Here is a 21,567-nt window from a genome sequence, read left to right as displayed (position 1 = left end):
GCACCGAGAGGTGGAGTTTAAACACTATGGCCATGTTTAGTTCCCTCCAAACTTCCAACTTTGACACAATGCAAAAAGAAGATTCCCCATCACATCAAACTTGCGGTAGATGCATGAAGTACTAAATGTAGACGAAATAAAAAACTAATTGCACAGTTTTGTTGTACTTTGCGAGATGAATGTTTTGAGCCTAATTAGTCAATATTTGGACAATAATTCACAAATACAAACGAAACGCTACAGTTGCACATTTATGGCAAAATGCCAATTTTGCCACTCCCAAATTGGGAAGCCTATAGTTAAACCGTCGGTAGCCCAGCCGTTATCACCATCGTTATAAAAGCGGCCTGGAAACCAAAAGAACTTTCCGTTCTCCACTTCCTCGGAACCCGCGCCGGCTCTTCCCCTCCGCAGCCCACAGTGAAACCGCCCAAATGCCCCCGTCCTCCTCGGCGCCGGCGGCGATGCCGCCGCCGTCGCCGCGGGAGCACGTGGAGAGGATCCGGCGGGAGCGCTACTTCATCGGGCGCGGCGAGAAGAACCCGCTGGCGGAGGACATGCACCAGGCCGTCAACTACCTCTCGCAGGAGCTCTACTCCAAGGACGTCCACTTCCTCATGGAGCTCGTGCAGGTCCCAGCAATGCCCTTGATCTCTTGCTGTTCTTGTGTGGCTGATCACTTAGTTCGAGCCAGTATATTTTCTAAATTCTGCAATTTTCTTATGCGCTTACTGTTAGTGTTAGATTGGATTCATCATTCATCTCAGAGATGGTCTTCCGTGTATTGTCTTCTAGCATCGAATTGTTCCTATGCCTTTGCTTCCAAAGAAATTTAATTTAATTTCTATGTGTTCGATTGGGTATGATTTTCCCATTTTATTGTACGGTGATAATAAATCAGTGACAGTGCAGTACTTCGGCTGCTCTGCAACAGAATATAGTTCAGAGTTGTTCCTTAGTTCAGCAAAAGACTCATTCAAATTGTCTTTGGTGATCTTTTCTGTTATCAGAGATGTCCTTTTGCGCTATAGTACTAAGCTTCTTAGTGGCTTTTGCTCAAGTTGCACAAAAGGGGAATCTGGTAACTGCTCCATAAAACTGCTATTATCAATTTTGTAAAACATAAACTGCAATGCCGCAGTTGTGGACATACATATCCCTCAGACGATTTCTTCACCACATGGAACGCGGTACTTGGCTAAATGTTTAATCATGGTCCTGGTCCTTTCGTTATGTAGCAAGTATGTCAGTCTGCAGTGCAAGCACAACCAAGCCTAGAATTTAACTTAGGTGTATATTTGTTGCATGCCTGTGGAAAATATTTTATAGAGAAGAATTAATCTCAATTGATTAATGAGAAATTTTTCATTGGAACCTTAGTTTCTCACTGATTCCTGATTAAATACTTCATCTAATCACAAGTATGAGTCCATTCGAACATGGACAGAGACACAGAGTCTCCACCTCTGACATGACACTTTTACAAGCATAATGTATTAGAATATATTATCTTAAATGAATAAAGAAATATATTATGAATATATTTTTCATAATGTTGTCAAAACAGATTTACAATTTTGGATGTTGATAGTTAAAGATTAAAAAGTATGACTTAGGATGAACATAGATGGACTTATATCTTATGAGTTCATATGCAAAATGTCTCTCAATAATTCCATTATGTATTAGATAACTATAGACCCTCTTGTTGGATGACTTTCCTTGTACCTTAGGATATGTATAAGTTTTGATGCATTCCCCAAAAAATTTACAACCTTTTTAGTTGATTCTTCATGTAACACAAACAGGGGTAACTTTTGTTAAACTAAACATGTATTCCATTTTTCTGATATTAATAAACCAGATTCGAACTATGACCATGTACCATCCGTCCACATCACACATATACCCTTTGTCCTCAGATGTAAACAATTAGAAATTACCAATAGGAGAAAAGAATGGTAATACTTGCAGTTAATATTTCTTATTGAAAGCAATATGGCTCGGGAATAGTAGATTGATTGATGCAAAGCACCGGGGTTACATATATAGGCTAGGGTCTACAGGGTTTATAGAAACACCACCAATCAAGAGATCCTAGCCTAATAGGATAACACCTACCTAATCCATAAGGGCGGCACACAGCAACATGCCTGTGCGGCCAGCACCCAAGGCCCATAGGGCCAGCCAAGGCAATTTGTCTAACACTTATATTAGTCCTGAAAACAAAGGGGAAAAATCTAATTATCTTTAGTAAGTCCATGTTGTGCAAGGGACATCCTATGCACAAGGAATACCAATTGAATAAAGACGATAAAAATAAACACAATTGGCCACATTATGCTGTTGAGTCTGAATATGACAGAAACAAGTATTGTCACATTCCCTCTATGGGGAAGTGCACATGAAATCCCTAATTGGATAACTCACTTAGATATATGCTTACATACCCTTCACGATTGGCTATGAACAATGTAACAAAATATTAGATATAAATGGCAGCCAAGAGTCTACATAGATGAAATCTGAAGGGTTATTGATTCCCTAGTTTGTCTGCGTACATGGATTTTTTGTGATGGTAGTGTGTATGACTTAGTTTGGTGCTACTTGTTTCCTCCATAATTACTGTCATGCATATATGTAACAGTTAGGGATTTTACTTGGCTCAAAGAATGCGTAATTTTTGTTTCAAAAAAAAAGAATGCACAACTTTTCCATTTCCTATAGTTGTGATACATTAGCTGACCATCAACTGTATGTTGAAATACTGTTCCCATGTGTGCTGCAGTGCTGCTCCCCTAATTTGTCACTTTTTTTCTATAGATCTCAGTACCACTAATATAAATGGTTTCTTTGTCAAAAAGCAGAATGCAGAAGATAACGACTATCCCTCTGACGTAGTGCCTTCTTTGGAGTTTTTAATTACATCCAAGGATATTACCAGATCTGGTGCATCGTCAACTTTACTTATCTTCAACAATGAGAGAGGCTTCTCTGCAACAAATATAGAGTCCATTTGCCGTGTTGGGAAATCAACAAAGAAGGGAAATAGACACCAGGGTTACATTGGGGAGAAAGGTAATTTATTCACAGCTTATCAGTTTATTTCCTTATAAATTATACTGAAAAATGTTTACTTTTCATATTGGCTAAATTAGTTAGATACCTCTTTGTGGTAGAAGAGCTCATATATTTGAATCCCTTGGAACTGAAACAAGTCCATTAAATATATTTTAATATGAAAATACTAGGTAACATAGATCATGACCTAAATATTGTGTTTGACACGGATAATCTTAAACTTTACATGTGGGTTCCATACCTCTTAAAAAGTGTATGCTCATACAATGCTTTCAAGATTAGATGGACTAGTTTAATGCTGCCTGTATGTGCTATTATTAAAATGGCCAGTTTGTCCCTGTCAATTAGTTTATTAGGACGATTCAAAGAAAAAAAAAATCTGTTTCACCTGTCAAATCTGTTTAGCATTTTCTGTGATTACCTGTTTAACCACCCCACCTAATTCATTCCAGAGTTACAACACGCACAGCATATATATCAGCTTATCATTTGTGCCCAAGTACAAGTTATAATATTTTGTTCCTTTTGATTCAGGTATTGGATTCAAGAGTGTTTTCTTGATATCAAGCCAGCCCCACATATTCAGTAACGGGTATCATATTAAGTTCAACGAGAAACCATGTGCCGAATGCAATATTGGATACATTGTCCCTGAGTGGGTGGAATCCACACCAAGTCTTTCAGACATTGAAAGCATATATGGATGCTCCAAAGTCCTACCTACAACCACAATTATCTTACCATTGAAGAGTGAGAAGGTTGATGCGGTGAAGAAACAGCTGTCAAGCTTGCATCCTGAAATGCTTCTATTCCTCTCAAAGATCAGGAAGCTTTCTGTCCGGGAGCATAACTCTGATCCAAAGAGTAGCACTATTAGTGAGATCGGGATATCCACTGAAAATAACTTCCAATCCAGGAAGAACATGCATGCTGAGTCTTATACACTCTATTTATCAGCTGAAGAAACTGGAAAAGTCGAAGAAGACTGCGGTTATTATATGTGGATCAACTGTTGTTGATTCCTTGAATGATGCTCGGAGGCCTGTCATTTCTTTTGCACAGTTTCTGTACCACTCGGACAAGAAGTCACATATAGATGCCTCCTGTGTACAGCAACTCTGCAATGACATGCCGGTAATTGATAGCTACGGCAATGCTGTCTGGGACAGAAATAGCATTATGGTTCCTGCCAAGGGAAGCAAATGGGTCGGATTGATGGGCACCAACCCGTGGAGGAAGGATGGCTACATTGAATTGTCAGCAGATTACAAGTCAGCAGGCCATTTTGCTGGGAACTACACATCTGAGGACCAGCTATTGGAGTTCCTCAAGAAACATCTTCAGGTCTCCGATGTGCCATTGATACGCCCACCAAATACAAGCTTCCCTGCAGTCAGGTCACCTCTCACAGTGGACAATGCATTCTTGTTACTGGAATGGATACGGAATCGGAAGTCAAAAGGAAGATTACCTGATCAGTTCTTGGCTTCTGTAAAAGAAGGAAGATGGTTAAAGACGTCACTAGAATACAAGCCACCAAAGGAGTCATTTCTTTCCAGTGCTAAATGGGGAAGCATTTTGCAAAATGGCTCATCTTTTGTTGATGTACCAATGATTGATCAACAATTCTACAGAAACAGACTGTATACCTACACAGATGAACTCAAGTTAATTGGAGTGAGATTTGAATTTAAGGAGGCATCAGCTTATATTGGAAGCTGCCTCTTATCTAAGGCTGCCGGAAATGCACTGACCAGAGAGAATGTGTACTCCTTGCTTCGGCTCATTCGGTATCTAGGAGAGGAGTTCCTGTCTCCAGTCCAACTGATCAACAGTGTCAAGGATGGGCAATGGATGAAGAGCACCCTTGGTTACAGGTGTCCTGCTGATTGCATCATCCATGATTCAGAATGGGAAGTGGCATCGCACATCAGTAACCAATCATTTCTTGATGTTCAGTTCTATGGGAAAGACATACTTCAGTATACACCGGAGCTTGAGTTGCTTGGTGTTATTGTTGGATTCAAGGAAAATTATGAGCTTGTTGTTATTAACTTCAAGTTCTGTTCTGCTGCTATTACTTCTCAGGCTACTACACTCATTCTCAAATGTATCCGCTATGTGAATCGGTGCGAAGGTTTCATAAGGAAGCTCAAAGATCTGAAATGGTTGAAAACTAATGTGGGATTTCGTGCTCCTAATGAAATATTTCTTGTTGATCCTGAGTGGGAGTGCCTTCTAAAGGTATTTGACGGAACTCCTGTGATTGATTATGGATTTTATGGGAGTGAGATTAGATCATACAAAGAAGAATTGAAGAAGATAGGGTTGATCATGAGATTTGAGGAGGCATCGAAAGCTATAGCTCAAATTTTTAAGGAGATGGTATCAAAGTCATCACTTACAAAGGCAAGTGTCCTGGCTCTTCTAGGATCTTATCGGCAACTGCGAACACACTGCCCTCTTCCTGTTGAGCTTTTCAACTGTATGCGCAGCGAGAAGTGGCTGCACACATCACTGGGATTCAGATCTCCATCAGAGGCAATTCTTTTTGATGACACGTGGCAGCCTTTGTCTCCCATAGCAAATTTACCATTCATAGATGATGGTGACTCTTTTCATGGTTTAGGACATGATATTTATGGCTACGAAGATGAGCTTAAGGAATTGGGTGTCACTGTTGAAGCGAAAAATGGTGCTAGATTTGCCATTTCAGGTCTCACAATTCCTAGTAATCCTTCCACCATGACCAAAGCTACTGTTGTGTCACTTCTTGCCTGCATCAGGAGCTACTTCAAATCTGCAGTTTCACCTCCTAAGGGCTTTGAGGACAAGATTTGCATGAAGTGGTTAAAGACATCCATGGGCTACCAATGTCCTGATGAATGTATCCTTTTTGATGCAAAGCAGTCTTCTCTCTGCATGGAAGATGGTCCTTTCATTGATGAAGCTTTCTATGGCTCAGAGATAGTCTCATTCAAAGATTCCCTTGCGATAATCGGAGTGACTGTGGATGTTAATTGTGGACAAGATCTTGTTGCTCGTCATTTGAGGAGCCACAAGGTTAGAACTACTATTTCCCGTATCTACTTGTACCTGATGAAGTGCAACTGGAAACCAAATGAGAAAGACAAAAGCAGTAATTGGATTTGGATACCAAATGAAACGGAGGATGGAGAATGGGTGAGCTCAGGATGTTGTGTTCTTTCTGATAAGAACAATCTTTTTAGCCAGCAAATACATGTCCTAGACAAATATTATGACAAGGAGTTGCTTGGCTTGTTTTCACTTGCTTTTGGTGTGAGTAGCCCTGTTAATTGGGTTGGGTTTATTGGTTTTAATGGTTTGGTTTATATAATAAGTTCATTTGAATTGGTTTATAATGAGTTGGCCTGCTAGATGGTTTGGTTTGGTTTGGGTTTTACAAATAAATAGTTTGGAAGGTGTTTGGGGTGTGTGGTATTATTTTTGGATCTAAAAGACTCTCAACCCGTGGGTTGAGACCCATTAAGAACCCAAAAGCCTGGAGCCTCATCTATCAAGAGTCGGACCCTAAAAATAAAACCTCGCGTTCACACCTTAAAATTTTGGATAAATTGATCGAAACTTGTTATAGATGAATTAGTTTAACAGTCCGCTACTGTATGCAAAGCAGTACGGCTGGACTTACATGTGGGGCCCGCGTCAAGAGTCGGACCCTAAAACTAAAACCTCGTGTTCACACCTTAAAATTTTGGATGAATTGACCGAAACTTGTTGCAGATGAATTAGCTTGACAGTCCGCTACTTTGTGCAAAGTAGTATGGCTAGACTTACATGTGGGCCCCACGTTGAGAGTCACATACAAACTCAAAAAAAAAGTTAACTAATGGGTTTTTATTGGGTACCTAATGGGTTCTTATTGGGTTGTAACTATATTTGGCAAGTAATTTGTATAACTTATGCAATGGTAAGTTTGGGGTGGTGTGGTGTGTGATAGTGGAGGTTTGGTTTAGGGTGGGTTATATTTATTTTCTTATGAGAATAGATTGGTGTGGTTACAACATGGGTTACAACCCAATTAACAGGGCTAGGTGTGAGGCATGGACCTGATTCTGAAGACTACTGCAATCTATGGAGCACATGGGAGAGATCTGTTCATGAGCTAGATATACCTGATTGCTCTGCTTTCTGGATGTTCATTGCAACTAATTGGAGCAAAAATACACAGAAACTTCTTGCTAGTTGTGTCAAGGTCCCAGTATGTATTGATGGAAAGATCACTTTATCAAAGAAGGAAGATGTGTTCATTCCTGATGATCTACTGCTTACAGATTTGTTCAAGAAGCTTCCTGAGCACTCGCTTTTCATCTGGTATCCTCCATCTACCATACCTTCCATGTCTCGAGCAAGGCTTAACAGCATCTATGACAGCATTGGTGTTCAGAGAATATCCAAAGCAGTAATGAAGAACGATTTTTTCACCTTAGAGAATGGCCATTTCATAACAGCCAACTTGAGCAAGGTGATCAAGGTTGGTTTGCTCCATATAGTTCTTGCATTCCTCGCCAATCCTGCTATCGACATTCCTACTGAACGGAGGCACAGGATGGTTTCTTGCCTTCTGAATGTAACTGTCCAAGAGAAGGTTGAACCCATCACAGTGAGCTATAGTGTAAACTTGTCATCTGGAGAGGTTGTGAATGTGAAGGCCAGCCGAATGCTTAGGTGGGAAAGGGAGAATTCCAAGCTATACATACAGAGTAGCAATGGTCAATCCAGTTACAAAGAAAAGATTGAGTTTGCAACCTACTTCGCAGAGGAAATATCTAAAGGGCTGCTCTTTGAGATGCCGGATCAGATCCCTTTCCCTCGCTGAGCTCATTAAAATTGGTAGCTTACTGGATTTCGACGATGGCGCTGTTGGGTTCTTGCATAAGTCCAACAATCTTCAGCTGTTCCCTGAAGACGAGGATTTCCTGAAGTCTTCATTGCTAGGTCTGTGCCCTCAAAACTAAGCTTTCTCTTTGTGCTTCTTCACTTTCCCCGATTTACATGACTATATGACTTACTGATGCCATTATCCCCAACTCTAATTTCTATATGCAGGTGGTATCAAGAATAACTAGCGATCTGCAGATTATTCTCTTTCGATCATGTTCACGGTCAGAAATTTGTTCAATTCCATCATTTACTCCCCTATCATGCATGTTACTTTTTTATGCTGTATCAGCTGTGTTTTCACTGTGACGACGTCTCATGTAAACTCTCTTGGCAGGTTTCTGAATGCTGATGGCCTAAATAAAAATCTGGTGCTGTGCTTGGAGGCTTCTCTGAATGTGACTGCAGTGGTGTCTTCCGAGCTGTTGTGCCCATCTTATGATAGTCAATCTGTTCCTTTTTCTCTTGTTTATTTAAGTTAGTTTCTCTGTATCCTGGAACAGATCTTGTCAGTAGTTTCAGTGCAGATCTTTATCCAAGTGCAAGATGACACTAGTACTTGACTGCAAGTCAGCAACATTATTAGTAATATTATTATTATCAGTGCCTCGTGTATGCTCCTAAGTCCTAAGCTCCTTTTATTTTAGATCCTATCGGCTGAGTTTGTCTTGGAGATGAATCGCGCAGAAGTCGTAGCTGTAATGCTGTAGCTTGCTGACTTCAAAATGGCTTGGTTTGCAGGCTGTTGTTTCAGCATGATTTATAATTTCAGATTGTATTAAGTTTTGCTGTCTTCTCGATGAAAATGCAGCCAGATTCGGGAAGGTTACCAAATTGCCATTTGCGAACTTCGCAATGATGAGGCTGCTATTGAAAATCAGATAGATTCTGGCATTAATGTATTGGTGAAATTGCTCTCATCTCGTACGAAAACCATTCCAATTTGCCCACATACAACCATGTTTTCTACAGTACAAAATAGCCTTTCGTGGCCGGTTTTAACACACCTGAACAGATGTCTTGAACCTCTCGCTCCAGTTTTCTCTGCCTGCTGATGCATCAGATACACCACCCTATGCTTTTTCAGTGTAAATAATTTTTTTCTGAAATGTTGGGATGGACAATATTTTTAGAACTGTTTTCTTGAGATTTCAACAGGGAAGGAGTAATTTTAGTTAAGAAGAACATAGAAAGCGTGGGCATTTGAACATGGTAAAAGTGAGCCGATCAATCCTTACGTGCAAATCCGAGCAAAAGGAACCACATCGTGAAGTTGCCACTCAGTCGAATCCTCGCGTATGCAAAAAACACAACCCTCCGTGACAAGTGGTCCCGCTCACCGCCGCTGACTGGTGGTACCCACGTTGCAGCTGCACGGATGGAAATTCGAAACAACTATGCACCTGCTGAGCTGCGGCAGCATCTCTTGGCCTTCCGAGGCGCCGCATGCTGCAGCAGCTCAATAACTACACCCCCACTACCCTGCTTCGCCGCTTCCCCTACCCAACCACACACGCACGCCGGCTTCATCTTCGTCTGTCAGTTCGTCTTCCTCCCCGTCTTCTTGCATCTTGCACCAGTTGGACTGCCCCCATCAACAGGAGTGATCGAGCGCGCGTCATTCTTCGTTTGGTGCGGCCATGTCCTCCGGCTCCTCGTCAGCGGCGCCGGCGGCGCCGTCACCACTGCCGCCGTCGCCGAGGGAGCACGTGGAGAGGATCCGGAGGGAGCGTTACTTCATCGGGCGCGGCGAGCGGAACCCGCTGGCGGAGGACATGCACCAGGCCGTCAACTACCTCAGCCAGGAACTCTACTCCAAGGACGTCCACTTCCTCATGGAGCTCATACAGGTATAGTACCATGCCTTGATTCCACGCACATTACTGTGTCTGCAAAAATGGAAACAAATGGTGACATTCCGTTCTGTGTTGCCATGTTAGTTTTCTCGAGATAAATTATAGACTTACAAGTTTCAAATATATTTTTAAGAAAAGAATGTACTACTTGCTACTGTTTGTCTATCTCCCTCTTGGTTCCTTTCAAATGTGCCGCTATTCAATTTTCAGATTCATTTTGGTTTCATCATTTGTTTACAGTTTCCTGTATGTAAAGACTAGCATGGCACGCTCGTGTTGTTGGGTCATGTGACTTTCAGCAGTTACCTCTAAATATATATTGTTTCTGAAGTGCATATGGAAATGTGTCTTCCGATAAGATGTTGTTTTCTTTGTGAGACGAATCGAAAAGGTGTTTGTACCATTGTTCTAACTCACTATCATCTGATTGTGCAATTGTGCTGCATAGTTTTAGAGGCATTGTTATACCTTCAAAGGTGATATTGTATAATAAATGTTAGCAGTATTTCTCCATTTCATTTATTTTCCTTTTTCCCCTTCGTATTGTCATATTTTTAAGAATTCTAGTATGTCCCTTATTCTCTTTATGCAGTTGTGACTTGTGACAGTATAGTTTTTACTTAGTAACATGACTTGCCAAGTTAAACCCTCCAAATCTTATTAAGGGTTGGTCTTGGTCAGTGGTTTTGTAGCAGGCTTTTGGCACACTGATGGTTTAAAACAACAGTCAAATAATAGTTCAAAACAATACTTGTCGTAAATCATGATTCTAAAATCACAAAGGTTGCACCGGCCACACATTTGTATGCTATGCACTAACTGCTGTGTATATTGATTAGCTAGCCAAACCTACTACAGCACCTGTACTGTATTCACTTAACTTTTGAGGGTCATGCTCTCTCTATGGCATGCTACACTGATCTCTCTATGGCTTTGGCTCCAGATGGGGTTGATCAATCGAGTGTCAATTAAATGGTTGTTTCCCTGTCTCTCTAATCTCTGAAGCCTGAACATATCGATAGATGAACGTTGCTCTTCCTGAACCGGGAAACTACTGATAGAAAAGGTAAGGGATAGAGGTCACCAGATTCAGGTGATGAGGTTTTCGGATTCAAGAGGTGACTGCTTCCAGGCTCCAGGGATGATTGGTAGTTGGTTGTCTTTGCGCCTTGCCTCCTTGTAGAACGAAGGATAGAGGATTCATCAATATTTTAGGGCTGGAGCATTTTTATCCATGGCATACGACAAATCCTGGGGGTCTCTAGTGGTTAATTTGACCGCATCTGCTTATTCTACTCGCTAAGTAGTGAAAAGTTCTCTACAATTTTCCCATTGTAGTGGTTTGCATGAAAGAATGTCTATTTAGTGGCTTTATTGTAGTGGCTTTATACGGTAATTTTCCCTATGGCCCCGTTTGAATCCCTTCATTTTGAAGGAATTGGAATCTAAGTAGGCTATTTGTCTTGGAATGTGGCATTCCACTACTTTCCAAAGTTTAGATATAAGCTTATCTTAAATTCATGGGGGGTGGGAGATGAAAATTGATTCTATAGATCCTCATGCTATATTTCTAATGTGCAACTTATAGCACGCTCTTCAACTTGCTTCCCTATAGCAGAAGTACAACACATAAGTATCTCTCCCATATGACCAAATTAAATTATGATTATTAGAATGGAATTCAATTCCAAGGATATTACGAGGCCTATGTGATTTCTATGGTAATTTTAATGGCTTTATTGTGGTGGTTTGCATGATAGAATGTCTGTTTAGCCTAATGGCTGATAAATGAACATAGTTTGTTCATAATTCATAATGCATAAGTCGGCCTGTGTCCTTAATTAAAAGCGAAGGGGTGTCTGCCCTTCCCTCTCATTTTTTTTATAATGCATAAATTGTTTGCTTAATGGTTCAATTGTGCAGTTACTCCATCCGTTTTTATTTATGAGGTGCACATGCATATCAAGATTCAAACTTTGCAATCTTTGACCAATAATTTAACTATCAATTTTTTATTTTTATAATATAGACTTTATATGGGTGGATTCATAATCAAATATACTCTACAATGATCATAAGTTTATAACCATAAACAATATAATATAAGATAAATAAATGGTCAAAGTCTGATTTGGAAAACCGTGCCATGTCATACCATACCTTATAAACATAAATGGAGGGAATAATTGCTTATGGTAGTTGTGTTTACATGAAGACAATAATGGTAGCCAACAGAGGATGAAAATATTCATTTGATTTTATTGATTTTTCCTGAATTGAACAGATGAAAGTTTAACTATCAACACTTCATCAGAAAGTAAACTTAGTTGGCAACAAAATACTGCAAATTTGTAAAAAAAAGAATAGTAAGTACTCCTTAGAGAATCATTGAAACAAATCCACAAATGTTGGTCTGTTAATATTTTGGCCACTCGGGTTTATTAATACTTTAATTACTAGTTTCTTGAAGTATTAAGATTTTATAATACCTTCAAAGACTGGTTGTTAGTCCTTATTTTTCTTTGGCTTTGCAATTCATTGATCACTTGTATTCTAAAAACTTTTCACATGGTGCAGAATGCTGAAGATAATGATTATCCTTCTGGAGCTGCTCCAGCTTTGGAGTTTGTAATTACATCCAAAGACATCACCTGTAGTGGAGCCACTGCCACCCTCCTAGTGTTCAACAACGAGAGTGGCTTTACTCCAGCAAACATTGAATCCATTTGCAGGATTGGGAAATCTACAAAAAGGGGTAAACGGAGCAGTGGTTACATTGGGGAGAAAGGTACATCCATATGATTTTTGGCTGAAACTTTTAAACTTGAACCTTTCGGTTTGTTGTTTTTTAGTCTCTCTTGCCATTATAGAAACTTATAACACCTTCTTTGTTCATTTTAAGAATGGCTCTTCAATTTGTGATGCAGGTATTGGTTTTAAAAGTGTGTTTCTAGTATCCCGCAATCCTCATATATTTAGCAATGGGTACCAAATTAAATTCAGGGAAGATCCGTCCCCAGAATGTGGTATCGGGTATATTGTTCCCGAGTGGGTTGAAGAAAATCCAAGTATTTCGGACATTGCCAAGATATACAGCAGTTTTAAAAGTCTTCCAACCACAACTTTTATATTACCTCTGAAAAGTGATAAAATAGATGCTGTGAAAAAAGAGCTATCAAACACACATCCTGAAGTACTATTGTTTCTTTCAAAGATTAGACAAATTTCTGTACGGGAGGTTAATGATGATCTGAATGCTACTAGTCTGAGTCAAATTTCTATATCAAGTGAAGCTGATGCTTTGACGAGGAAGGATATTGGTGCAGAGTCCTATACTCTTCACCTATCAGCTGATGAGGACGAGAGAGATGGGCAACACTGTAGCTACTACATCTGGAAGCAACATTTCCCTGTGAAACCAGAATGCTATGTGCAGAAGAGAGAAGGAATAGATCAGTGGGTTGTCATGCTAGCATTCCCCCATGGACAGAGGTTGAGCAAGGGGCTGACATCACCTGGTGTTTATGCATTCTTGCCAACTGAAATGGCAACAAACTTCCCTTTCATTATCCAGGCTGACTTTTTGCTGTCATCATCCCGAGAGTCCATTCTACTTGACAGCCAGTGGAACCGAGGGATTCTAGAATGTGTACCTTCTGCATTCGTTAATGCTTTCCTGGCACTAGTGAAATCAACAGAAAGTGCACCAGTGTTTGCGCTTCCACCTGTTTTCAAGTTTTTGCCTCTTAATCACTCTTCAATAGAGCTGATGGATTCTGTCAGGCTGTCCATTAGAAACAAGCTGATTGATGTGGATATAGTCCCATGTGAGACCTGTTCTTCAGTGAAAGTATTCCGTAAGCCTACAGAGGTTTACAGGCTAAACTCTTCTTTCTGGAGCATCATAAACAGAGCAGTGAAGTTAGGAGTTGATGTTCACAACATTTCATCGCATGGCACAAATATTCTGAACTCCTACTTTGACAGTGAAGCATATGATGATGTGTTGGGATTTCTCAAAATTGGTTATGTTGATTCTGAATGGTATGGGAGGTGCATCCTAGGATCAGATCTTGTGAAGCTGCTGCCTGAAGACATTTATTTTGATCTTCTCAGTTTTGTTGCTGAGAACTGGAAAGCAAAGTTTGTTAGCACAAACATGATGGAAATACCACTTGTAAAGTGTGTTGGTGGAGGTGGTGTAATGACATACAGGAGTGTGTGTGAAGCCACAACAGCAGATGAGAGGCTATGCATGCTATCTGACGAGGAATCTGCACCATCGATCATTAACTGGAACAATGACTATTTCTCAACAGTCTCTCGAACACTCTTTATGCCGCTATCTACTCAGAAAGCACTGGGTCTATTCTCCAAGAAAACAACTGTAGTGGAATGGCTTGAGAAGTATGTAGCAGTGAAGACCCTGACCCTACATGAGTATACTCTTATGGTTGTGAAAGCTTTACCTGAGAAGAGCATGGTTCTTGCTTTCACTCGATTCATCTATCACTTGCATTCAGAGAAGTTAATGCCAGAATGGAGTGTGAAACAAATATGCAACTCAATGCCCCTAGTGGATAATTGTGGTCATGTTGTTGTCACAAGAAGCATAGTTCTCGTTCCATCAAAAGGTAGTAAGTGGGGTGCACTATTGGGTGAAAATCCATGGAGACCACAAAACTACATTGAACTTGGTGATGATTACGTCTGTTCTGGATATTCTTCTGGAGAGCATATATGTGAAGATCAGTATTTGTCCTTTATCAGGACATATGTACAAGCCACTGATGTGCCTCTTCTGATTCCTCCAGATGCTAGTTTTCCTGCTGCATCATCTTTCTTAACTGCAGAGAATGCAGTTCTCCTTCTGGAATGGATTGAGAATTTAAGGTCAAGGGGTGTAGGGTTACCTAAAAAATTTGTAAGCTGCATCATGCATGGGAATTGGCTCATGACATCTGTTGGTTACCATTCACCAGCAGATTCGTTCATGTCAAATGAAGAGTGGGGCTGTTTGTTTCAGGCTAGACTTGCCTTTGTTGATGTGCCAATGATTGATCAAGAGTATTACATGGGCGAAATGAATGATTTCAAGGAAGTACTGGCATCACTAGGTGTGAAGTTTGAATTTTCTCAAGCAATGTCATACATTGGCGAGTGCTTCATTTCAATGGTAACAGGCACCCTGACAGGTGACATGGTGCTTTCACTGCTCAGCTTCATCAGATTCCTTAAGCAGGAACACATGTCATCTGATCATCTCATTAGGACCATCAGAGGAGGAGATTGGCTCAAGACCTGCTCTGGTTATAGATCACCTACTGGATCTGTTCTTTTCAGTTCAGAATGGATGATACCATCTGAAATCAGCTGTTTACCTTTTGTCGACATAGACTTCTATGGCCATGAAATCAGTGAATGCAAGTCAGAGCTTCAGCATCTAGGTGTTCATGTTAAATTCAAACAGAATTACCAGATCATTGTTGATAACATTAACCTTCCAACAGGTCCAGTTACTTCTGGTGCTGCTATACTATTATTGAAATGTATCAGACATGCTGACTCATGCAAGTACTTGGTGAAGGGGCTGAAGAAGCGCCAATGGTTAAAGACTAATGCTGGGTTTAGAGCTCCCCGGGAGACATTTCTCCTAGATCCAGAGTGGAAATGCCTTGTAAAATTCGCCGATGTTGTTCCACTGCTCGATTTGCCTTTCTATGGTAATGAAATCCTGACCTATCGGGATGAACTGATGAAGATCGGTGTCGTTGGTAGTCTGGACCAGGCAAGTAATTCCATAACTTATTATCTGAAACAACTCGTGTCAACATCTTCCCTTACAAAGGAAATTAGGCTTGCTCTGCTCTCCTGCTACAAGGATCTGAGTGATGAGGACATGAAAATCCCAGCCAATATTCTCAAGTTTATGCAAACAGAAAAGTGGCTGCATACTACACAAGGTTTCAGGCCTCCAAACAAGTGTGTACTCTCTGATTCCTCATGGGAACCGGTAATGGCAGTTGCAAGCCTACCCTTCATTGATGACAGTGACTCAAGCAGTGGCACAGGGAAGGAAATATATAACTATAAGAAGGAGCTCAAGGCTTTAGGCGTTACCGTAGATTTCAACCAGGGAGCAGACTTTGTCTTGTCATGCCTATCAACTGTGGAGGGACCACAATTACCTAAACCCAATGTTGTTAGCCCTTCTACCGGACTACATGTTAGTAGTGACTCCGGAAATACCAGCGAGGGCACCAACCAGAATGTAGTAGCCTTGACCAGTGTTGAAAGCCCCCCTGTACTCGCGAGCAAAACTCTTGTATCGTTGTTGAAATGCATACATAGGAGCTCCAATCCTAGAAGCTTTGCACTTAAAATTGGAAAGATGCAGATGAAGTCAACTCTTGGTTACAGGTATGCTGATCAATGTATCCTTTTTGACTCAGCATGGTCTTCATATCTCTGCAGGGAAGATGGTCCTTTCATAGATGAAGCATTCTATGGCCCTGAGATATTATCATACAGGACAGAGTTTAGACTGATTGGAGTTGTTGTGGATGTTGGCTATGGATGCTCTCTGTTGGCGCAGGATCTGAAACACTTCTCAAGAGGGGATACCATAACCAGGATATACAAATACTTGGCAGCTTTCAAATGGGAACCGAGAAATAAAGGTGAAAGCTGGATATGGATACCCAAGGGAAGAAGCACTGGCAATTGGGTGTGCCCTGCCGATTGTGTTCTTCATGACTGGAATGGTCTGTTTAGCACTCGTTTCTCAGTCTTGGACAAGTACTATCAAAAGGATTTGCAAGGGTTCTTCTCCAATGTTCTTGGAGTTAGGCACAGCCCCAAAGTTTTAGATCATTGCATTCTGTGGCGCTCTTGGGAGTGCACATGTTTCGAGCTGACTCCAGCTAGCTGTTCATTTTTCTGGGAGTTCATTGGAAACTGTTGGAATGCAACGACAGCAAAGCTCCTTTCAGGTTCTGTCACAAGAGTTCCTGTTCTTTCCAGTGGTAAGATCATCTTGCAGGAGGTCGAAGATGTCTTTGTTCCAGATGATCTCGTCCTAAAGCATTTGTTTGATCAGTTCTCTTCAGAGCCAATATTCATTTGGTATCCAGCTGGTCTGTCATTCAGATCTCGAGCTCAGATGGACACTATCTACCAGAGCCTTGGTGTTCGAGCAATCTCCAAGGCTGTCACAAAAGATGAAACCTGTATGTTGAACATGAATACCTGCCAAGTAGTAGAGATGAAAGATGCTATGGTAACACCAGGCTTGCTCAGAATAATCCTTGCTTTCCTTGCAAACCCGGCTCTTGAGATTGGCACTGACAAGAGGCACCAAATGGCTTCTTACCTACTCAGCGTGAAGGCTCTTGAGATGACTGAACCTATCAGTGTGAGCTACCAAGTAAAGCTATCACTGGGAAGAACTGTGACAGTTAAAGGACGGAGGCTGTTCAGGTGGGAAAGAGAGAACCGCAAGTTGTACATGCAGAAGTCCGAGGGGTCACATGGAAGGACAACTAGGATGGAGTTCGCGACATGCTTCGGTGAGGAAATCTCTCAAGGACTGCTGTATGAGAGAGTTGATCTGGTTCCATCTCTCACCGAGCTTCTCAAGGTCGGATTCTTGATTGGTTTTGAGGAGGATGAGGTTGAGTTCCTGCTGAAGACGAAGAATCTGCAGCTTTTTTTAGAGGACGAAGATTTTCTCCTGGGTGCATTCCCTCCTCAGAACTACGAGGTTAGTCTGTGCTTAACATATTGAATCAGCACTATTCCTTCTCTTGATTGTCAATATAACATTGTGTCTTTCATGTGCAAACATTATTTGTATGCGTAGGATGATGAGGATTTCTGAACTTCAAATTTTCATTGGTGTTGGCCTTCCTGCAAGTGGGAGCTATAATTCTTGGTAAGGTCACTATGGTCCATAAACCATGTGCGGTATATGGCTCTTTTGTTATTCGTTTATTAATGGTACATTTAAATAGTAAGCCTTTATGTAAATCACAGGTATCTAAATAAACTGTGTAGATAATTATATATTGCTCTTTTATTATGGATTGAAGCTATATTCTCATATTTGAGAGACCAGTGCCCACCAGAATCAGTCAATATTTCCAACGCAAGAATAAAATGTACCAAAGTATCGTTTCTTTTAATATATCCTTGCGAAATTCCATGCTCCGTTGGTTGTGTGCACCGGCTTCGCATGACCATATTCTAAAATTTCGCACACAAACTGATTGATTGCCATGCATGATGGATTCTAACATCTACTGGCGGACATGCTGCCCCTTTTTGTAGGTAGGCTCCCGGTTCCAGTCGTTTGCTCGTTGCATCTTGAACAAACTTGGCCAAATAACAGGAATCTGTACGGCGACATCAATTCTTATCTCATTGGCTAGTTTTGTGGCTTACATTATGGGATTCGAGATGACCAGATAGCGGTTATTTTCCATGACCTCTTGTCAAGCTCTGCACCATATGTTCTGATTTGCCCCTGTAAACTTGTCTACTTGAAATGCGGTTAAACTATGAACTAGATAGCAGTTATTTTCCGTGACTCATCTCAATTTGTTATCTGAACTTATGCGGCACTAGGTAGAGACACTATTGTTTCAAAATCTTGTGGAGTGTGCTTCTTTTTGTGTGAACTCTGCTTGTTGGCGAGGACAGTAAGTACAAGATAAGTATTCAAAACACATGTATTTTCCTTGGTATCAAAAGTTTAGAATTTAAATATTCAATTCAAAGTTTTCAATTCGAAAATTCAACTAAACTTAATTTGAAAATAAACCACACCGAGCATAAATTTGTTTTCGTGCAGTTCTTGCTCTGCTGTCCGTACTCTGCAGCATAGACAAACTATGGAGAGGACTCGTTCGCTGGAAGGTGGCTCCCATGTTTGCTGGGGACGGTAGTGCAAGGGCACGTACAACATTTTAGACAGCTGCTGCTGTGAACTATGCCATGTCACATACAGACAGTTAAAAAAACAGCTCGTACAGTGAGTCGTCTATTTAGCTATCTGCAAGCTATTTAATTTATTCATAGAGTTAGTAATCAAGTGTACATTTAATTTTTGTAGCCATTTTGGTGCTTGAACGAGAAAATGCATGGTAAATTCAGATAAGTTGCATGAGTCTTTTAGAGAAGCATAAATATATTATATATTTATATCAATAGATACTCCGAATTCATGATATGATATAGTAAAGTCGCATTACCATTACAATGTAGATCTAAACCTGAATTTGCCCATAACGCTGCCATATATGCTTAAATAAATCCATCTTTGCCTTCCTTTGCATTTGTACAATGAAAAGGACACAAGACCACAACTCCACAAGCTAGTAGGCCACACTTGAACAATCATTTATTGAAATGGACTGATATCAAACATAGATGACACATTTACAAACTCCTGTACTTGCTCAAACATTTACTCATTATGTTCAGTTGTGATTATTGCAGCTGCTTGGGCTGCTGCTGTACAGCCAGCCGTTCGGCTACAGCTTACCAAGCAGCTGTTGTACTAAATTGATTGGCTGCAGCTGCTGTTCATGCTACTATCATGCTGCTATCAGGTTGCAGCCGCTGCTCAGGATGGTGTCTGGCTGTAGCAGCTGCAGCCAGCACTACCGAACGAGCTCACTATATTTTTGAAGCTAATTAGACTACTACATAAGTCACGGTTGTAAATCTTAGGAAAATTGTAAATAGAAAAACATCTACAATTCTAATGTCTGAGGCTTTTGGAAAACACTTACAAGCAGACCACACATATCATTCATAGTCCACCCACTCAACCCTCTCCCTCTCTCACTGACGAGCAGACCTCGTTAGCCCCTTCTTCTTCCTCCTGCTGCCATGAGCTCGTCGTCGGCCCAAATCCACCACCTACCCGTCCCTGCCGCCATGGCTACCCCACCAACCCCTCACCGCATCGCCGTGCTCCTCCTTGGCTTCCTTTGCTCCGCTGCCGCTGCCGCGCAGTACACCCTGACGGACAACCACCTCCTCGCGTGTAGCACAGAGGCCCCGACCCTCCTCCCCAACGGCTGCCGCTTTGTCCCGAACTCCGGCTGCGCTTCCACCCGCCTCCGCTTCCCCGCTGCGACCCTCGCCTCCGCCGCTCCGCTCGGCTCCCCGCCGCCACCTTCCCCTCTCCATGCCTCCGCGTGGGTCTTCTCCTACCGCGTGTCCTACGACCTCGTCGTCCGCTGCCGTAGGCACCGCATCTTCCGCCTCCACTTCTACACCTTCGGCCCCGCCCTCTCTGCGTCTCGGTTCCACATCGGTGCCAGAGGAGGAGGAGGGGCGCCACCACCGCCGGCTGGGAGAGGAGGGCCGCTGCGGCTGGGAGAGGAGGAGGAGGGATGCCGGCCGGGAGCGGAGGAGGAGGTGTGCCGCCACTGCCGGCCGGGAGAGGAGGCTGCTGTCGCTAGTCGGGAGAGGAGGGCTGCCGCCGCCGGCCGGGAGAGGAGGAGGGGCACTGCCGCCACTGGCCCGCCGCCGTCCGGGAGAGGAGGAGGCGTCGGGGAGGATGGAGGAAAAGAAAATCGAACCGGTACGCTGATAACGGATGGCATGGTGGGTAAATTTGTGGAAGTGTTGCCCCTCACAACCGGTAAAAGCAGGGGAGGAGTGGCTGTGAGATTTGTATAGAAGAAAAAATAGCTTTTCTTTGAAGTTAAGTGTATGGGACTTTCAGCTTTTCTTAAAAGCCAAAGCACTTTGAAAGCCCAACCAAAGGGACACTAAGTCAACTACAGGTTGGCTCCACTATATTCAGTCGATTTTAGAAAACATGGTCAGCAGGAAACAATTATGCACTATACATATGCAGAATTAAATTCCTCTTTTAAGCTCAAAACATTGCATTCTCATTGAGTTAGATTCAAACCTCCCCTCAGCCTACACGCATCTACAAGTTGTGTTCCCAGGAAAAAATAATCGCAATCCCTGCCATCACTAGTATATATGAGCAATCTCAGTAGAAATTGGGAGTGGTGCGTTATCAGGTAGCAACCTGGATCTGAAGATTGAGGAAGGTGTCAGCGCCAGTGAAGAACCTGCTACCGTTGGTGAAGGACATCAATGAAGCAGCTGAGCCAAATCCACTACCGGGGGCACCCGCCGTGCGGCCCGCGCGCTTCTGCTGATGCTGAGCCCTTCCGTGCATGCGCCATGGTGGCTGTCCTCTCCAGCACCGCCGCCGCATTAAACCGCTCACGTGTCGCCGCCGCCTGTTTCTGCTCTTGCCGTATGGTGCTTATAGTGCAGATGTAGGTTTTCAGTGATTTTTGTAGGTGCCTGAAACGGGAGATTTTGCGGAGGGAAGAAAAGGTGCGTGCGCGCTGAAGATTTTGACGCCATCGGGAGGAAAAATTCTGCTCGTGCGCGAGGGATACGCGGCGCCGTCGAGGCGTCGACCAAACGCAACGGGCTCGCTTCGGAGCATGAGCCCGCGCCGTCGACGAACGAGACGCCGACTCCGCTCTCTTTTTTCATTTAATATGTACACGTGGACCTACTCAGCTGACGTGGCAAAAAAAAAAGACGAGAGCCAGCTATGGTTTGTACGTACGTGCCCTAAGTGGAATCTAGCGCTGAGCTCGCAAAGGTGGTTCCAGCTACCATTGCAGCACCATTCGAATCGGGTGGCACGGATGTCTTTTCCCAC

The 21,567-nt window shown here is 42.2% G+C and overlaps 1 protein-coding gene and 1 non-coding gene across 2 annotated transcripts; both read left to right on the top strand.

The window, feature by feature from the left end:
- The first annotated feature begins 434 nt into the window (after positions 1–434).
- Positions 435–8,189, top strand: LOC117866982 (uncharacterized). The gene is made up of 5 exons (XR_011896292.1): positions 435–632; positions 2,868–3,078; positions 3,616–6,379; positions 7,155–8,058; positions 8,170–8,189. It is a non-coding gene; the product is annotated as an uncharacterized protein (transcript).
- A 1,452-nt stretch (positions 8,190–9,641) lies between these two features.
- On the top strand, positions 9,642–17,736 carry LOC117834410 (uncharacterized). Its single transcript, XM_072290276.1, has 4 exons — positions 9,642–9,851; positions 12,435–12,645; positions 12,785–17,619; positions 17,719–17,736. Exons 1-4 carry the CDS (start codon positions 9,642–9,644, stop codon positions 17,734–17,736), a joined length of 5,274 nt encoding a protein of 1,757 aa, XP_072146377.1.
- The last annotated feature ends 3,831 nt before the right edge of the window (positions 17,737–21,567 follow it).

This window comes from Setaria viridis, chromosome 8 (assembly GCF_005286985.2).
Source record: "Setaria viridis chromosome 8, Setaria_viridis_v4.0, whole genome shotgun sequence".
NCBI classification, from domain to species: domain Eukaryota; kingdom Viridiplantae; phylum Streptophyta; class Magnoliopsida; order Poales; family Poaceae; genus Setaria; species Setaria viridis.
This window is presented reverse-complemented; position numbering and strand designations above follow the sequence as displayed.